Below are 19,787 nucleotides of genomic sequence, written 5' to 3'. Positions count from 1 at the left end.
GCAACTTAAACATTTCATAAAACAAACGGCGCAAAAAAAAAATGTAGTTTCAAACATGACCACGAGAGTTCACTGTCATTCCACAACCAAATTTCCAAGGTTCACTCACTTGATGATAAATTTGGTGATTTAAGTTAAACTTTCTGGCGTTTTGTACGTGTAAGATGTCACAGTTACACTACAAATTTGCCATGTAACATGATAATAATAACTCGTATGTAATCTCCTGTAAATCCTGTAGCTCGTGCTCTGAGCTGCTGAGGATCCAGAGCACGCGCTGGGTGACTGTGTGCTGTTTCGCGCTGCCACGAGACTTTCTGCTTGGACGAGACCACAACAGGACGTCTGAAGTCAGAGACACTTATCAAAAAGAGAAAACTGATTTGTTATCTTTCTTTCGTTGGATTATAATGGAAAGCTGTGCGGTCAACAAATAACTAATGATCTAAATCTCGCTAAATTATCCAGGTGAGGCGGTACAAATTTTCTTAACATAATATAGCAGTTTTGGCACGCTCGCCGCTGTTCCAGTTCAAATAACTGAGAAGCGCGTGCACAGGTGAAGACTCCACAGGTAAAACAGCATCATGATGCTGATGGAACAAATGCGCAGGTCAGACTCTGCTGTTTAGGATTCAGAATCGCCGGAAACGTTAATGGGACATTTTAAAGAGAACCCCTGTGGCAAAAATGAGCGTCTATTCTCACCTATGGCGGATCCTGCAGATATTCTTGGCAACGATAATCACGGCTGTCACACAAGGTATGTGGATTTCTTAAAGTCTAAAAGTTGGAAAAGCTAATAATATATAATCACATTCATGAACTGACATTCAATGTTTTGGTAAGTGTGTATTTAGGACCGGGTAAGAGGTCTGTAATAGCCGAAAAATGACTGTGCAGAAAGACTTCTAAATCATCTAAAATGCTTTAAAACATCTAAATGCTTTCTATAGCCTAGACAGGTTATTTACTGTATGCAGTCATGTTAATAGACAGGAAACACAACAATAAATTTTGAAATATACTGTATTTCATTAATTAATTATTTTTTTCAGTATTAGAGACACAAACCCCCTCCTCCCCTTTTTATACTTATTTTATTGGTTTGATAAACTGTTATCTTTCATGAAATAAACCTTCTTAGTACACCAAACAGTATATCCAGCTGTTAAAATCATAGAGCAATGCCATAACATCGACATAATCAGCTGAACTGATAATTAACTCAAGAGAGGTCATTTCTGGCTCACTTGGTACCACAGGCAAGATACTTCATATCCAGAGGAAAAGCAGTACTTTTACTTAAGGGTGTTAGTCATGTCATGTCCAATATAAATTTGCATGCAAAACACATCTGAACTTGACATTCCCATAATGCATTGCCAGTGATATCCTGATAGCAACTCCTTTTGTGTTCCACATATTAAAACCAATGATCTGCGGAAAGTGACTCAACTGGTAAAATGTAAATAAGAGAATGGGTGATTTCTTCTGCAGTTAGTATGAATTGGGCACAATCTTTCTGACATACGTGAATTTATATATTATAAGACCTCAGCATCTTGGATAAAGGCATGATGAAGAGGAAATCCCTATGAAATCGATTTTTGATTTTGATTTGATTTTGATTTTGGATTCAGATCTATTCCTTGCCATTCTTCAAATGTCTTTGTTCACTTCTCATTCTTTAGTTTTCTATACCTCTCTTTTTCCTCAGTCCCTTCTGTAGTATTTTTTGCCATGATTCTAAAGGCATGGTCTGGATAGGATTAGTGCTCATCCTGTCCCAGAAACAGTGTTTCTACAGCTTCTCTCACGCATAGGGACTGAGACATCTGTGCTGTGTGTGTCCTCTATCTTCAGTGGTGTTTTAAGACATTTTAAAATCACTTTTGGGTTTTGGCACACAAAAACAGTCCTGAATTCAGTGCTGAAAATTATTATTATTTTTATTAAGTTCAAGCAGTCAGATTGTGTATGATGAATATTGACGGTGGAAAAGAGAGAAAGGAGGAAAAGATATCAAAAGCTTTGCTTGCATTCAGTATAGACCCAGTATGATGTTGTGTTAATTGTTGCCCAAGTACAAATCAATGAAAATATCTTATTTTTGAGGCATATTTCTTTAGGATGTATCAGGTTAGACTGATATCAGATTACTTCATACCTTAGGGTCATATGCAGCCATATGTTTTACATTAATTTTAATATGTCTATTAAGATTTCTTTAACCCCGTCGTATCATCGTAAGTCTTTGTCAGTAGGATGGCCTTAAATCACCTGCTTAGGATTTACTGTGGTGACATTTGGCATTAAGGATGTATTATAAAGGTTAGTACAGACTTACAAGGTAGTGAGCTTGCTTGTTGACAATATAGTAATGTAGTACAATCACAGAAAGGATCTGCTATATACTAACAGCTATCATAATATTGTATTTATGTCATCAGTATGAAATTCTTCAATTGTGCAGAGTGCACGGCCTCTGCTCTGCCATCTGTGCTTGTTCATCCTGAAGCATAAATGGTACTGTAACTTCTGCATTGAATCTCACTGTAATGGATTGTGTTTTTTACCCTAACAAGATGTTTGTTAAAAACAGATATACAGTGTGTATTGGAAATTTATAAATGATCTCTAAATGGCTTGCAAAATGTAAATGGAAATTAGTATTTATTTACCAGAAGTAATGTCCCAATATACTATACTTACAGACGTATTTGCTTTTAAAGTAACTGAATGTGTCAAACTGTGTCGGTTATAGTTTCATAGCAAGAAAGCGTGTCATTTCCAGTTTGAAGGAGTCTGAAGTATTTGGAAGAAGAGAGGCAACTGTTGATGTGTCTCAAGAGGATGCACATCTGTGCTGTCAGCTAAACTGTTTGTAGTCCTCGGAGTCTTCTCACTGTATTCTCACAGCATGGTGATTTTTTCAGCGTTTTCAGAACTACTCAAGAGTTTCCTTTTTCAAAAAACATTTCAGGTTAGTCCAGACCTCCAGGAAACATTTAATACAGTGAAACTAAATGATACCATCAACTAATATTGTATAGTTATAGTTTTTCATCACTGATTTAGTAAATATGATAAACTATAATAATCATATGTTTCAAGGACATTTTAAGGACATTTTTGTTGCAAATTTGGCTGTGTTGTGTTGGGTCACCAGTTGATTTCAGTTGTAAAGTATGGCTCCTGAAGCAAAACCAGCTCAGAAGCCCTGGTCTAGTCCAGTACATCAGTAACGCCACTTTAGCTGTTAAAACCGTTTTGCTAAGTACATACTAAAACAGATAATGCATGGATGTATATAATCTGAGTTATTTTATAATATGTATTTTCAAGTAGTTTGTCTCTGATGAACTCTGAGTGAGTTGCAGTAATCTAAGTGTAAAGTAATAAAAGTGTGGACAGTCATCTCTAACGTCATAGCATTTAAAAAGGGTTTGATTTTAGACAGCAAGCGGAGTCTGTAAAAACTGGAACGAATTAGAGAAGAGATGTGTTTGTCCAATTTGAATGACTCCTCAAGATGGACACACAGTTTTCCTTTTCGCACACGAGAAGATCTGAAGGTAGTCCAGATCTAGGCTGGAGGCCTGAGAATGATCAGTAGGAATGAAAACAATCACCTCTGTTTTATCTTCTTTTAACATTAAAAAATGTTGAGCTAGTCCGATTTTGACCTCGTCTAAGCACCTTAGTAAAGTACTAAGTGCTGAAGATTATTTGTTTTGTGTTCAAATCAAATCAAAATAGTACTATTTATCTCTGCTCGACCTCTCTATAAGGCAGTGACAACCTTTTGTCCTGCCATAGTCATGCTATTTATCCCTATATGTATATATTTTTATAATGCTCTCTTATGTAACTGGACCATATGTACAGTCATGACATAAATGACATTGTGTTTTGCAAAGTTTGCTGCTTCAGTATTTGTTAATAATTTTTCCCCATTTATACTGAAAAACATTGATAAGCATATCATAATTTTTTTTAAGGCTTTTATTTGCAAAAATATATATGAATGGTCAATATTTACAGCGTTGACCCTTGTTCCTCATAACCTCTTCAATTCGCTCTGGCATGCGGGATATTACAGTGGCTTCTGGGCCAAATCCTGACTGATGGTGATCCATTTTTGCATTATATACTGTAAGTCATACAAGACTGACTTGTGCATTGTTTGCTTAAAGGTGAAGACCATACTCAGTGTATGTTTTGCAAGGTTCACCTTTCTGTTAAACATTTTTTTTTTTGGTCAATGAAGATGTTAGCAATCATTTAAAATGCATCTGATCACTACACAATAATCTAGAAACAATGGGAATGTACACCACAACAGCTTAAGCGGCAGACTTTGCAAAACACAAAAATGATGTCACTGCCAAAACTTTTGGCCATGATTGTACATTAAGCATGCACGGTAAACGTACTGAACATATCTAAGTGCACATTAAACATACTGAGAAATTGATCTCAGTGTTTAGCATGCATCCTTAACACTGTTTTCCCCAGAGTGTGGCTAGCAGGCTTATTAGCCCCTCATACGTAGGGATTTAGAGCTGAATCCATCCAGATGTTAGCCATGTCATCTGCTGAAATGGAGGGTAACTAGAATGGATGCTGACCTGTTGAACTGTTAATGCTAATGCATCCAGTCCTGCTGATGGCTAGCACAGAGACCCTTACGTGATCGCAGTCTACACTCCAAGCCAAATGTGCAAAATTACAGAAGGACACACATATTTAAAAAACGTCAGAGGCAAACCACTCCCCACAAAGACACATAAATAATAAATATACAAATCATCTGATTAGATATTTAGACATTTCTTTAGAGATGAAACAAGTATTTAAACATTTATGCACAAAAACCAACTTAACTCTGGGATTTCTCCAGTAGTAGTAACATGCTAATTTATGCATATTTCACTATTGTATAATCTCATTAAGTATTTCCTTTATGAGTTTGAATTTGATAAAGGAATTCATTAAAGAATGTTTGTGTACATGTGTGTTTCTGGAGCCTCGATTAAAATGAATGATTTTTTTGTCTTTGCATGTGCTGTCACTGCTTCTGCTGTATGCAGTAAGTTTAGGGTCCCATGAGTTCAGTATGAGATTAGTCTGTAATGACTACATGACCCTACCACTCAGTGTACCTTTTTAAAATTACTTCCAGGAATTTTATGCACTCTCTTTTGAGCTGTTTATGTTTATTTTTTACTGGCACACAATTCACTTGATTTTGAGTTTATCAGTCTGCCGTAGTTTTTCATGAATCTGCTAGAATATTGAATTGATATTGTGCCCGGAAGATGAAAATGGTTTTAGATGGGGTGGATTAAAGTAGGCAGTATTGCATGCAATATATCAAATTTACATTAGGTTTTGATTTTCATTATAATAAAATGTATTATTTCCATATGTGGCTGATACTAGTATATTATGAAATAAACATTTGATAGTGCTTGAACGCCACTTATTTGTTTTTAAACTATTACAGACAATACTGCTTTTAACAATCCTCACAATACCATCTGGTCTTCATATAGTGCATTTTAGTTTATTTTTAACTATAAATGATAGAAATAAATATGAAAGATCAAGAAAACCACAGTTTTATGTTTATGTGCAGCCTGGTCTCACAGTAAAACAATTTCACTCTAGCAATTGTTTTATTCTGCACACATAAGATGTTTTTATGATGTTTTAATTCTTTGTGAATTAATGAGTGCTATATGATTAAATTAGTCTTATTTCATAAACTTCATTAAAGAGTCTCTTTAAGGATACATTAAAAAATAAGTTTACTTAATGAGTTCAGCAGTGTGAATAATATTACAAGAAAAAAAAAAAGAATATACTTTTGAGTCAAATGCTTAATTAGAAGATTGCTAAATTAGATTCAAAACAATCAATGGTGTATGACTTTGGCATGCTGGGAGATTTAAATTGGGATATTAAAAATATTTTCATGGCAGAAATGTTGCTATGATACACACAGGTATTTCTAAGTGTGATAATGTCTGATCTACTGTATGTTTCATAAAGTGTACAAATTCTTTTTGGGCCAGTTTATGTGATATAATGGGATGTCATACAATTGAAAGTAGTGGTAATGTAATAAGTTTTTTTTTTCATTATTAATAACCAGATGTGAAAAAACCATGGCCATTATAGGCACCCAAAACATCGATCCATCCATTCTCCAAACAGCTTGTCCTATGTAGTGATGACAGAGATGCTGGAGCGTATCCCAGCATATCAGGCCCAAGGCAGGGGCTTAAAGCACCTATTATTTAAGGCAGCTTCCCATCCAAGTACTAACCAGGCCAAACTTGTATAGCTTCCAAGATTGGGGGTTCCCATTGTTGTATGGTTGTAGGCAAGGTCCGAAATCCAAACAAAGAGACATTTTGGTGGTGCACTGCTCAGCACTATACAGACCCGTGGTATGCCATGAAGACAACATTACACCTAATTTCTCTATTTTTCATTTGCGTCTTTGTTCTCCTGCAGAGCTGGACAGTCAGGAGATCTCTGATGCCACCAAATCCTCCACCCCATATCCGTTGTTCCTTCCTGTAACTTACCAGGTATGGGATGCGGACTACTTTCTCTTAAAAGAGGCTGGACAGGACATCATGCGAAATTCTAGCATGCAGAGCCACACACAGCCGTTTGTTGTGCTCCAAGCGGGACGTCTCCCTGTTATCAATGCCAGCTATGGCCCACTCTCTACCAAACAAGAGATCCCCCTAGACTTAGTGCAGTCAGTGCAGTTATTCCAGCCATCACCACAAGTTTTCACCCTCAATTGGAAAGTCCAATCCTTTGTCCTGACCAGATGGGTCTATTCATCTTCTCCCAAAGTGCGAGTCCTGTTTTACGTGGCTGGAAGAGACTGGGACAGAGGAGAGAAAGAGAAAGAAATGAAAGATGAACTGCCTTGTGTGACTGTGTATGCCTTCTGGCAGACTCAGGAGGTTCGGGGCTCCTGTGTCATTGGGAATGAGCATGGGACTTGTATGGCAGAGGTTGATCCTCCTGCGGGATGGTTCAGTCCAGTTGAAGGCAGTTCCAGTCGGGAAAGACAAGGGCCAACGCAGGGGAATCCTGTGGAGCTGTATTATCAGGCCCGACCCAGCGCCTACGGCCCATGCACAGCCAGTGGGATGGAGGGCAAGAGGTGGGATATGGGTAATGAAAATGCTGGCCAGCCTCAAGCTGAGTACATGCCTGTGACCCCCATGCAGAGGATCGGGAGCGTTCGGCTCCTACAGGTCAAACAGGGGGCCATGTCAGTGTCTGTGCTCAGACTGAGAGAGGCTGTGGTCATCCAGACTTCCTCAAAACCACTTAAGAAGACTGATATTGCCTCGTTTTATGTGTATGTGAAGAGCTCAGCCAACCTGAATACTTTCTCCCTCAGGTAAGACTCAAGAGTTTTTCCGCTTTTAATTCACTTCTTCTCAGTATTTTAACTTTAAACACATGTATGCATTGGCAAAGCAACATATATTTCAAAGTTTGCATATTAGCAGTTCATGCATTTCCTGGAAATCAAACCCAATACCTTGCTGTTGCTGGCGCTGTGCTCTACTCTAAGGAACTTGGGAATGCCTCACCACTGCTTTATGAGAAACATGCCAATGAACTGGAAACACGATTTTTAATGGGTAATGCATTTTTCCTGAAAATACCAGTAATGTTATCATCCTTTCCGGAAGTAGTGCAGACTATCAGTGTGGTGTGGAGAAATACATGTCATGAAAAAAACATTCAGTGATATTCTGAGGTGTTATTCTGACTGCAGAACTCCAGGGCCATCAAGTCTGAGAACATAGTCTGTGAAGCTCATTGTGCAGATTTGAGCAGCTAGCTACTGTATATGGCTGAAAAAGACATCCACGTTGAGATTGTGATGTGTGGAAAATGTCCTAAAATTAAATTAAGTAGCTTAAAGAGACTGATGTAGACTTTCAGTATTGTGTTTTTCAAAAGCTACTGTCTACCTCTAAAGCTGCTGTACTTGTGATTTATGATCATACCGTACATGTGCACTTTTGTAATGTGTGGACCATTTTATATTCACATGTCTGGTTGTGTCTGTTATTATTGTGTCCCCTTCATTCTTAACATCCATCTATCAGGATTCCCTGGTGAAGTTCAGTTCTCTCTGAAGCACACTTCATCTCCTCCTGCATGAGTGTGTTTGAGCCTTTCTTTTCTTTTTTTGCTGATGTACCATCTCTCTTTTTCTTTTCGCCCTGTTGCTCTTGCCACTTAATCACTGTCGCCTTAAATCTCAGTCTGTCCACGGCCAGCTCTCCTTTATACAGCTCACATCAGTCACTGCAAGCCCACTGAGGACAACTGTACCACGAGACGTGCCTTCTCTTCTCTTCTCTTCTCTTCTCTTCTCTTCTCTTCTCTTCTCTTCTCTTCTCTTCTCTTCTCTTCTCTTCTCTTCTCTTCTCTTCTCTTCTCCCAATTCTTACCATTAACTAGTTGCTTGTTATCTTGCCTATTATAAAAACATAATAGGTGTTTACTGGTATAAACCACGTATTCTGCATTAGCATACTCTACATCTCTAATACTACCCAATACCTAAACTTAACAACTAACTTACTATTAATAAGGAGCAAATTACTCATTTTCTTTCCGGTATTGTATGTATTCATCAGTGTGTGATGTGTGTCTGTCTGCCCTGTGTTTCCAAGAATTGGAAGATTAAAGACTGTGTTTTTGAGTTCACTCCTGTCTCCTCGTCTCCTCGTTCCTCCACAGTAGCAGAATCATGACAAACAATATATATATATATATATATTTGTTTTTTGGGCCATTTTTTAAGACTTGAATCAGGCATGTATTTTTTTTTACTGTACAAACAAAGGCAGCCTTACTGAGCAGAAGATAATTATTTTAAAATATTAGAATATATAAGAGATCCCAGTTTGAACAATATATGTGAATGTTATAAATATATTAATAGAGCTGTTGTAGGGTAATTATTATGATCATTATTATTGTCTTTTTTCTTTTCTTTTACAGAACAACAGTAAAATGACAGTACTATCATTTATGAATGTCGATGGAGTTGTTGCATTATCTTGGGTTTTATTCTGGCAGAATCCTGCAGGAAGATCTCAGTGCTTCTTTTTGTTGACAACAGCATGCAGATTTATGAAGGATTCTCGTTACGAATTTGGGAATTTGTTTGTAACACGTATCGACGAGTAACAGTTTCAGTGCAGATCATCCCGGTGCTTGGACTATGAAACCTAGCGCCACTTGCTCTGCCATTGCTGTCAGAATATATGCAATTCGTGAGTGGATTAGAAAATATAACATTCTGCAGTTTATTTACAGTCATCATACAGTAGCCTAACCACCAGCATCAGCCACCTCTTCTCATCGGAGACGTGATGCAGCACCTCTGGCTGTCAGTGCGTTGTGCTTTCTCTGATAGTTTGAAATACTTTGACACAGCTGAGATGTTTGCTGCATACCTCTCAACCCTCCCAGTTTTCCCGGGATTCTCCAAAAATAGTAAAATCCCAATGGGCGCATTTTATACAGTATTGTTCAAAATAATAGCAGTACAATGTGACTAACCAGAATAATCAAGGTTTTTCGTATATTTTTTTTATTGCTACGTGGCAAACAAGTTACCAGTAGGTTCAGTAGATTCTCAGAAAACAAATGAGACCCAGCATTCATGATATGCACGCTCTTAAGGCTGTGCAATTGGGCAATTAGTTGAATTAGTTGAAAGGGGTGTGTTCAAAATAATAGCAGTGTGGCATTCAATCACTGAGGTCATCAATTTTGTGAAGAAACAGGTGTGAATCAGGTGGCCCCTATTTAAGGATGAAGCCAACACTTGTTGAACATGCATTTGAAAGCTGAGGAAAATGGGTCGTTCAAGACATTGTTCAGAAGAACAGCGTACTTTGATTAAAAAGTTGATTAGAGAGGGGAAAACCTATAAAGAGGTGCAAAAAATGATAGGCTGTTCAGCTAAAATGATCTCCAATGCCTTAAAATGGAGAGCAAAACCAGAGAGACGTGGAAGAAAACGGAAGACAACCATCAAAATGGATAGAAGAATAACCAGAATGGCAAAGGCTCAACCAATGATCACCTCCAGGATGATCAAAGACAGTCTGGAGTTACCTGTAAGTACTGTGACAGTTAGAAGACGTCTGTGTGAAGCTAATCTATTTTCAAGAATCCCCCGCAAAGTCCCTCTGTTAAAAAAAAGGCATGTGCAGAAGAGGTTACAATTTGCCAAAGAACACATCAACTGGCCTAAAGAGAAATGGAGGAACATTTTGTGGACTGATGAGAGTAAAATTGTTCTTTTTGGGTCCAAGGGCCACAGGCAGTTTGTGAGACGACCCCCAAACTCTGAATTCAAGCCACAGTACACAGTGAAGACAGTGAAGCATGGAGGTGCAAGCATCATGATATGGGCATGTTTCTCCTACTATGGTGTTGGGCCTATTTATCGCATACCAGGGATCATGGATCAGTTTGCATATGTTAAAATACTTGAAGAGGTCATGTTGCCCTATGCTGAAGAGGACATGCCCTTGAAATGGTTGTTTCAACAAGACAATGACCCAAAACACACTAGTAAACGGGCAAAGTCTTGGTTCCAAACCAACAAAATTAATGTTATGGAGTGGCCAGCCCAATCTCCAGACCTTAATCCAATTGAGAACTTGTGGGGTGATATCAAAAATGCTGTTTCTGAAGCAAAACCAAGAAATGTGAATGAATTGTGGAATGTTGTTAAAGAATCATGGAGTGGAATAACAGCTGAGAGGTGCCACAAGTTGGTTGACTCCATGCCACACAGATGTCAAGCAGTTTTAAAAAACTGTGGTCATACAACTAAATATTAGTTTAGTGATTCACAGGATTGCTAAATCCCAGAAATAAAAATGTTTGTACAAAATAGTTTTGAGTTTGTACAGTCAAAGGTAGACACTGCTATTTTTTTGAACACACCCCTTTCAACTAATTGCCCAATTGCACAGCCTTAAGAGCGTGCATATCATGAATGCTGGGTCTTGTTTGTTTTCTGACAATCTACTGAACCTACTGGTAACTTGTTTGCCACGTAGCAATAAAAAATATACTAAAAACCTTGATTATTCTGGTTAGTCACATTGTACTGCTATTATTTTGAACAATACTGTATGTCTGCTATGAATTAGCATTTTTCAATAGGCCCTTCTGCTCTTAGACCAAAGCCAAAAACAACCTTTTTTATTTTTTCACAGAAAAATGTGAATGTGAACTGGTAGATCAACAAGAAGATAATGGATTATAAAGCTCTAAAGATATAGCCTACAGTAATATATATTAATGTTACTAAATGAATATAATTGTTTAACAATAATTGTTTAAATTAATATATATATATATATATATATATATATATATATATATATATATATATATATATATATATATATATATATATATATATATATATATATATATATATATATATATATATATATAAATACTATTTTCAGTCAAATAATTTCGGTTGCCGAACATATGGTGCATCCCTACTTAAGTGTACTTAAAGAGATAGAATTTTCAAGGAAGTAAAATTCTTGCATCTTACCTTCAAGTCAAATATCCTATAATGAGAACTAAAATAAAGTGTACTTCTTCACAAGGACATGCTTATATTAAATAATTGGTGTGTAAAGTGATGTGCACAGCCATCAGTTTATCTCCATGAATTATATATTTGATATGTTACTGAAATCAGTCGCTGGTCTTCTCAGCTCTGTATTTAAGTTTCTAAATCACACAGCCTTGTGAAAAATAGCGACTCCTTCACATCACATTCACGTCAGGAGGTCCGTTAAGAATCACCTTGATAAATTTCATCTGTAGTCTTGGTTATATTTTATCACGCAGGAAGTGACACGTGTCACAGTTGCATTACAGCTGGTCAATTAAGACAAATTAGGAGGTCGGGAGGCAGGAGAGATAAACTACTGCTACTGGGGTTACTGTTTTGATTAAATTAGTCAATTTTCATAATTTAGACTAATCTTTTTATAATTGAAACACTGTGAGAATAATTAGAAAAGTCTCATTAGGGTTTCTCATCTGACTTCTAGTTAAATGATTTTGTAAAGGCTTTTGGAGTATTCAGAAAGGGTTTGTTAAGAAAAAACAGAGAAAAAAAGAATCAAGTTGAATCAAAAAGTATCAAACATGGACCCTGGGAACTAACAACTTCGGACCATGTGCACCATAACTTAAGATACATTTCAAGGCATATCATATCGCATATTTTTTTACAGTCATGAAACCTCGGGCCATATGTACTGTATAAACTCAATTCTAAGAATGGCGTCATTGTACTCTCATTCCTAGACTTAATAATAAGAGTGATTCGTAAAGGTTCCCAAGTGTTAAGACTGCTTCTCAGCTAAATTATTTAAGAGCGCTGGAGAGGTATTCTAACCTATAGGAGTATCAAGATGGCAGCAAAGAGGACAAGAAACACACTGTCCAATGAAGAAATGACTGATAAAACGATGCTAACTTCACCAAGTCAATTATTTTTGTAACTGACCAAGTAAGACATTTTATTACTTCTTCCACTCTACAAATCAATGCTCTAACTGCAGAAATGAAAATAGTAATTATAGTAGAAAAAAATTTGGCTGGGAAATTGGAAAAATGCAGCAATGCACCGGTGACTTTTTTTATGACCCCACATTTCACTTAAACCATCAAAATACGAGGAAAAAAACACTGACCACTGTTGCCAACTGCTTTCAGTTGAAAGTAGCTAAACCAGTCACTAAATGTCGCTAGATTATGTCATAATGGTACGTTCACTGATCTCTATAAATATAAATAGAGATCAGTGGGAGAGTTTTTAAATGTAGATAAGGTTTTTCCAAGAAATTGATTTGTTGGTAGGCTTTTGAAAAAAAGTTTAGTAAGGGGCGAGGAAGTCACTAAATCTAGTGACAAAATTACTAAATTGGCAACAGTGATATTAATGACTTTTTTGGTTGATCCACTTGTTTTTGCATTTGTTCATAATCTCTGCCATGGCCAAAGATTATGACCGCACAATTTGGCGTGTTTCATTGAATTATTATCAGAAATAAAACAATTGACTCAACTGATTGAAACTATGCAATATGCTTACAAAATATTTCACTTTTTTGTAATTAAGGGTAAAGATGTCATATTTCCTAGGCCAAACATCACTTTTGACCACTACTATAAGGCAGTTCATTGCCTTTCCAGCTGATGGTCAAACCATGCTGCAAAAACAAGCCACTTTTATGAGGATTGTGGGCTTCCCTGGAGTTGCTGGAACCATTGATGGAACTCATGTTCACATAATTGCTCTAACTGTAAATGAGGAGACATACCAATAGAAAACAATTACAAAGCATCAGTAATAATTTGTGATCATTTTGCACAATTAAACACATTTTTAAATACATTTAAATATTAAAATATTTCAATGTCTCAAGTAATTTTTATTATATTAAACGATTGGTGTTGTGCTGCTGTGACTTTACATGAGCAGGCTCACTATTTTTTGAGTCATTCTGAGTTGACATCATTGTAGTCCTCAGTTCACAACACTTAAGTGTCAGCTCAGTCAACACTTAAGAATCAGTCTTAGACTTTACTTTTTGCTTTAAGCTTCTTTATAAAAGTCTCCTACTCTTAGACAAGTCCTACTTTTTACTAAGAGTTTTGACACTGAAGTCAAAGCTTAAAGGGATAGTTCATCCAAAAATGAAAATGTGATGTTTATCTGCTTACCCCCAGTGCATTCAAAATGTAGGTGACTTTGTTTCTTCAATACAACACAAACAAAGGTTTTTAACTCAAACTGTATGCAGTATGTCAGTCTTATAATATATGTGAATGGGAATCATGGCTTTGAAAGTAAAAAAACAACATAAAACCAAATTACACCCTGCGGCTTGTGACGATGATATGAACAGTATTTATATAGTTTTTTTTTACCTCTGATTCAACTGAATTTCTTAACTGTCCTGAGCATGTTTGCATCTTGTTCTTCTGATTTATGGCAGATTTCAGACGTGTAAGTGCATTACCACCACCTATCTCTCAAATGGACCATTGACACTCTATCTATAATCTCAATTACAGTAGGAGTGTCATATCATTCCCATTCAAATATGATGCCATAAAGATTAAACCATTATTTTCACTGGGGGGACAGGCAAGAATAAAAGAGTTTAACAGATTATTTAGCATTTTCTCAAAAATGCAAATAAAAATGTACAACAAATGGCATTCCTCAGAATAAGCCAATGGCATTTTGTTTATCCCACTGTTCCTTACATTTGGCACTTGGTGAGTGTTCATTCAGGATCTGTGTGTTTTCTTCACTACTTGGTCATTTAATATTCTCAATATGGTTCTCTGGCATTTGCTGTACGTGTTTGAGTATGTGCATGACATTTCAAAGCCTACATTCATTATGTGAAATGTCATGGATGTTTGATGGATAATTGAAAAAGGACTCCCAAATGGACTCGTGATAGCAGATGTCGAGCTTGCTCTGATATACCCTCTACCAAAATACTGTGAGGTTCTCAACACTGACAGAAGGTGATTTGGGATGGATGTTTGACAAGATGTTTGGTCTCCATAGGTCAAATGGATTGATTTGGTTTGGTGTGTTAAATGTCGGTCTTGAACAGATATTTCCGGATTCCGGAACAGATATTTCCACATTTATCCGGAGGGATAAGTGTGGACTTAACAAACTGTAAAGGGGCATTTTGATTTTTTTAAGGGCAACATTTGTGGCCACTCACAAAGGCTGCATTTATTTGTAACATTATAATTGTCACTTTACTGTTTACAGAGATATGTTATTGCACAAACATATAAATATAATGCAAGCATGTAGTGTTTCAAAATGGGAATTAGATTTTAGTGTATAACGACACGATTCTAATCAAAAGTTACAGTATTAAAAAATTATGAAATATGTTGCATTTGAAACCTTTTTGCTTAAATCTGGTGGTACTAGAACATTTTCGTTCAAGAAAGTGAGGCTAAAATCTGGTTTTTCATCTGAATAGTCCCAGAATCTTCTCTATCAATGCCAAGATTAATGCTCCCTTGAGCCCTTCACTTGAGACAGTGATTACATCTTACAAGAACAGAGTACAGATGGTCTCACACACACACACACACACACAATCTTGAACACAAAGATCTTATTTTTTAACAACCCCAACATATCCATAACCCTGCATTACATGCACAAAATACACAAATCTTACTGTCATCTCTGTAATCTCACTGTTTCATTAACAAAATCAACATAATCTTGCCCATGCTTATATGTTTGCAAACATGATTATGTGTGTGTTCAAATGTTCAAAACATACAGATGAAAACACAGATATGGTTCTGACATTACAAAAGATTTAGCGGGTGCTGAAATCTGGAAGGTGGATTTTGCAGCAGTCATATTTTTATTCCACTCTGTGTGGCTGTATTTGCTCTCAGGAAGCTTTTAGATTCTGTTCCAAGAGCTCTAATAGTCCCTTGAGCTAAATATGATTTTGACACGATTGAGCTGACAAATTTCCTTTTCCTGTGGGTACATAATGTTGCATTTGTATGATCAATTATATTGATACATTATTCTGATTATAGTTTGATATGGGGTCAGTGTGACAGGTCTGGGAGTAACAGGAACTATATAGACATTTGCCTAAGATGGCCTTAAATTAACTTCTATTGGATGCTGATGTTGAACAGAGGAACATTTGGATTGTACAATATATAGCCAAAGTGTCAGTTGTTTGTTTCTTTGGGTGCGCTTCTAAACAATGAAATTAAGTTATTATGGGGAGGGGGTTGTGGTCATGTGTGTGACTGTGTAGGTCTGGGTTGTCATGACCGTTCAGGCTTGGCTAACTGGGTCTGATGTGGATGTCATTGATTTCCTGTCCTCTGTAAGGGAACAGAGACAAACACCATTTTCTTTGCCCCTGTAGTGGAAACAACACTTTCAGCCTCAGCTTTACACTCCTTGAACAGACTACCATTGGCCTTATCTCCCCATGCCATACACATCCACCCACACATGCAAATATGCTATGTATAGAAACTCAAGCATTGCTCTCCAATGAGGATGGAACCAGTAATAAATAAAACAGTTAAAAACATACTTACAGTTTCAAAAGAACAATATGACATCCATCTAAATGTGTAAGATATTACCCGTTTCTGTGGTGCTTTAAAAAGGATAAATGTAAAGACCAACCTTTTCTGAGATGATTTTACCATACAAACTTTCTGACAGGTGTCACTCTAGCTCAAACAGCAGAGCATGTTGCTAGCTATGCTAAGACAAGGATTTGATTTCCAGAAAATGCAGGAACTAATAAAAGTATGTTACACACTTTCACTGAAGGAAATGTTACACTGATTAATTACACCAGTGTAGACCTATAAATGTTAAATAACAAAGGGCCCAGAATCAAGCCTTGGGGTACACCACATTATAACAGTATACCCATTTTTAAATGTTAAAAATATATATTTTTAAAATTGATACTAGACCAAATCTAATTAAGATATTCCCTCCATTTTTATTTTTTACTCTTAACAGAGCCATGGTCAAAAAGCGTGTGTGCTTCCGCACAGCCACACCTAGCAACACACTACTATGGGACATCACCCTAGACACAGGCCCAGATGGGAGTGTTGGAGTAATCTGTCAGAGAAAGTCAACTGCAAATGTGAAAAGGTGAGTGTGTCTGTTAAGGAAAATTGAATTAATTACTTTTAATCAGATGATTAGGTAGTGAATAACCAACTCTAATTGGTAACTCTGATTAACCAAAGACAGACAGCAAATATTGTCCATGGAAACAGTGATTTTACATTCTAAAGCAAATTGCTCACAGTGTAGTTTTGTAATTATTCCAGTAATTTGTTGATTAAGCCCCGTTCACACACGACTTTTGTCGCTGCATGTCACCAGGGGCTGGCGATGAGGTTGCTAGTGGGCGTTCTCAATACTTGTTGCCTTGACAGCGAATTAGGTTTCTTGAGGCAAAAGACTAAATATAAATTAAATCCGTACATACAAACAAAAATTTATGCAAAACAGAGACTACTTTCTTCCATTGGGTATGTTTATCTATGGCTGAGAAGAGAACGATCAAATTATCTCTACCATCTTCTTTCCTATTGGCTTAAGGATTCTGAACGTGTGATGACTGAATGGGCTTGTGTCGCTTTAATCCTTATCTGTTTAATAAAAGCATTTTTATTTGTATTTATGCTTTCACTTTAAAGTGAATTATCCACAAAACCACCAAAGATTGGCTTACTGTCTTGTGTGTCAGTTTTTTTTAATTGAGATGTATACTTAATCTGAAATATGAATAAATATTCTATTCAGTGATGTATGGTTTATTAGGATCTGACAATATTTGGCTGAGATGCAACGATTTGAAAATAAGCAATCTGAGGGTGCAAAAAAATAAAAATAAAATCTAAATACAGAGAAAATTGCCTTTAAAGTTGTCCAAATTAATTCTTAGCAATGCATATTCACAAATGAGATTTTAGATATTTACTGTAGGAAATGTACAAAAAAATTTCCTCTACTCAATATCCTAATGATTTTTGGCATAAAAGAAAAATCTATAATTTTGACCCATACAATGTTTTTTTGGCTATTGCTAAAAATATACACCAGCGACTTAAGACTGGTTTTATGGTCCAGGGGTCACATATGTCCACAACTTCACATATATGTTTACCATTGAGTTCTGCATGTATGTGCATGGTTTACTATGGATGCATTAGAAGGGAGCACAGAGTTCAGGGTTGTACGGCAGTGTGTGTGTGTGTGTGTGTGTGTGTGTGCGCGTGTCAGAATCCTATTAGTGAAAGCTTAACCTGAATTCTCTTCACTATTTATGGTTGTAGTCAGAAATAATTTTAGGATTTCATCCTTTGATTAGAGCATGAGATGATGTGGCATTTCTTGCCTTGCCTTGAGAGCAAAGTCACTAAATCATAAGTAAAAATCTTGTTTGACTGACAGCATTTTAAACAAATTTAAATGGCATATGTCTGTCATGTAATTGGTTGCATTATATTTTTTGATTTCACTGGAAATTATAAAGATGAAACACATGGATCTTAGAGCTGACTCAATACTCTATGTCGCCTATGAAAGGGTCCGTTATGGACTAGAAGGAAGGTTAATTTATTTTAACGTTACAGTTTTTTAACAACTGGTAAGTAAATGTTTCAAAGTGTCCTCAAACAGTACAGGTGCTACTACACAGCTGTTAAAGGGATAGTTCCAATAAAAACATTTTTCTTACCCTCATGTCAAACTAATTTAAAGAATATTGGTAACTAAACAGACGTCCATTGTATTGACAAAAAAGTCTCAACATATCTTCTTTTATATTCTGCAGAAGAAAGAGAGTCATGAACGTTTGGAAAAATTTTAGGGTGAGGAAATGATGCAATTTTCATGTTTGGATGAACTATCCTTTTAAGCGAAGAAACTACCTTTTCTAAGAATAGCCGGACTGAGTGGCAAAAGATCCTGCTGCATGAATTGATTTAATAGGGGAACCTGCAAAAACGCGAGTAAAACAAAGGATTATCAGTTTAAACTAAAGATCGTTGGACTCTATGCTGTTCCTTACAATATACCAAATATACAGTGGTCCACGGATATTGACTAGAAGCAAGGAATTGTGTTTCCTAACATTCATATGTGACTGATTGCGACGCCAGGGAAATACATAAAGCAAATTTGCATGTGAACGCTTTATTTAAATACAAAATTGGTTGGTTTATTTGTCCAGTCAATTTCAAAGTTTTAGTTTGAGATGTTTTTGGTGTGTTTTTTGAGCATTCACGCTGAAAACCAATGCTTCCACTCAGTATTTTTGCCACTCAAGCTTGGCAATTATTTCTTGTTTTAGGCATAAACTAAAAAAGGTTCTTTACAGTTGCTCCTTAAATAACTTTAACTTGTTTTAATAAAGTTTAGAAATTTTTTCGAAGTAAGTGGAGTCTTAACGATCTCGGTCAGTAACAGTCTTAAGTATCTATGCCTTTTTGAGCAAATGTCACATTTTTCTAATTTTGGATCTTCTTCCCTCAGTGATTTCTTCCCTCAGGATTAGGATTGTTTGTTGAAATAAATATTTGCAGAAATGAAATTTGTGTTGTCTAATTCACATCACCACTTAAAACTAATCCATAACATGCTCAAGGCCCCTTCAGCAGTCACCTAATGTTAACACAATATCAGGGATTTTTCCCTCTCAGTTAGCACTTTAAGAGTTTAATGGAGGTGAAATGATTTTTGAAAAAATTAAAACCTAAATCGTTCTCAAATATGGCTGCTGAGGCAAAGAGGTGTATCCGTCAGTAACCTTTTTTATTTTTGATAAGTACATGGTGTGTAACAAAACACCGTATGGTTGACATCCATATTCAAGCAGTAATGTAGATATCCTAGGATTTAAACCTTTTATATTTATTCAGTCTTACATAAGAATAGAAATGAATAATTATATTTGTATGACATAAAGACATTTTTACAATAGTTTGTGGAATAATGTTGGGTGTCATTCATTAATTGATGCCCAGTGTACCCTTTGTATGTTTTTATTTGTGTTTCACATGTGCTAAATCATGGTCCTCCTATGCAACACAAGATCACT

General features: G+C 36.3%; 1 protein-coding gene across 1 annotated transcript in view; it reads left to right on the top strand.

Annotated features, from left to right (window-relative positions):
* The first annotated feature begins 281 nt into the window (after nt 1-281).
* Nucleotides 282-19,787, top strand: part of LOC127963716 (transmembrane protein 132C) — a 36,939-nt gene continuing 17,433 nt past the window's right edge. The window contains exons 1-3 of the mRNA XM_052563764.1: nt 282-763; nt 6,529-7,441; nt 16,691-16,828. Coding sequence (XP_052419724.1) covers nt 691-763; nt 6,529-7,441; nt 16,691-16,828 — 1,124 coding nt within the window. The 5' untranslated portion in view covers nt 282-690. The remainder of the gene's footprint in view (nt 764-6,528; nt 7,442-16,690; nt 16,829-19,787) is intronic.

This window comes from Carassius gibelio, chromosome B8 (genome assembly GCF_023724105.1).
Source record: "Carassius gibelio isolate Cgi1373 ecotype wild population from Czech Republic chromosome B8, carGib1.2-hapl.c, whole genome shotgun sequence".
Lineage (NCBI taxonomy): Eukaryota > Metazoa > Chordata > Actinopteri > Cypriniformes > Cyprinidae > Carassius > Carassius gibelio.
This window is presented reverse-complemented; position numbering and strand designations above follow the sequence as displayed.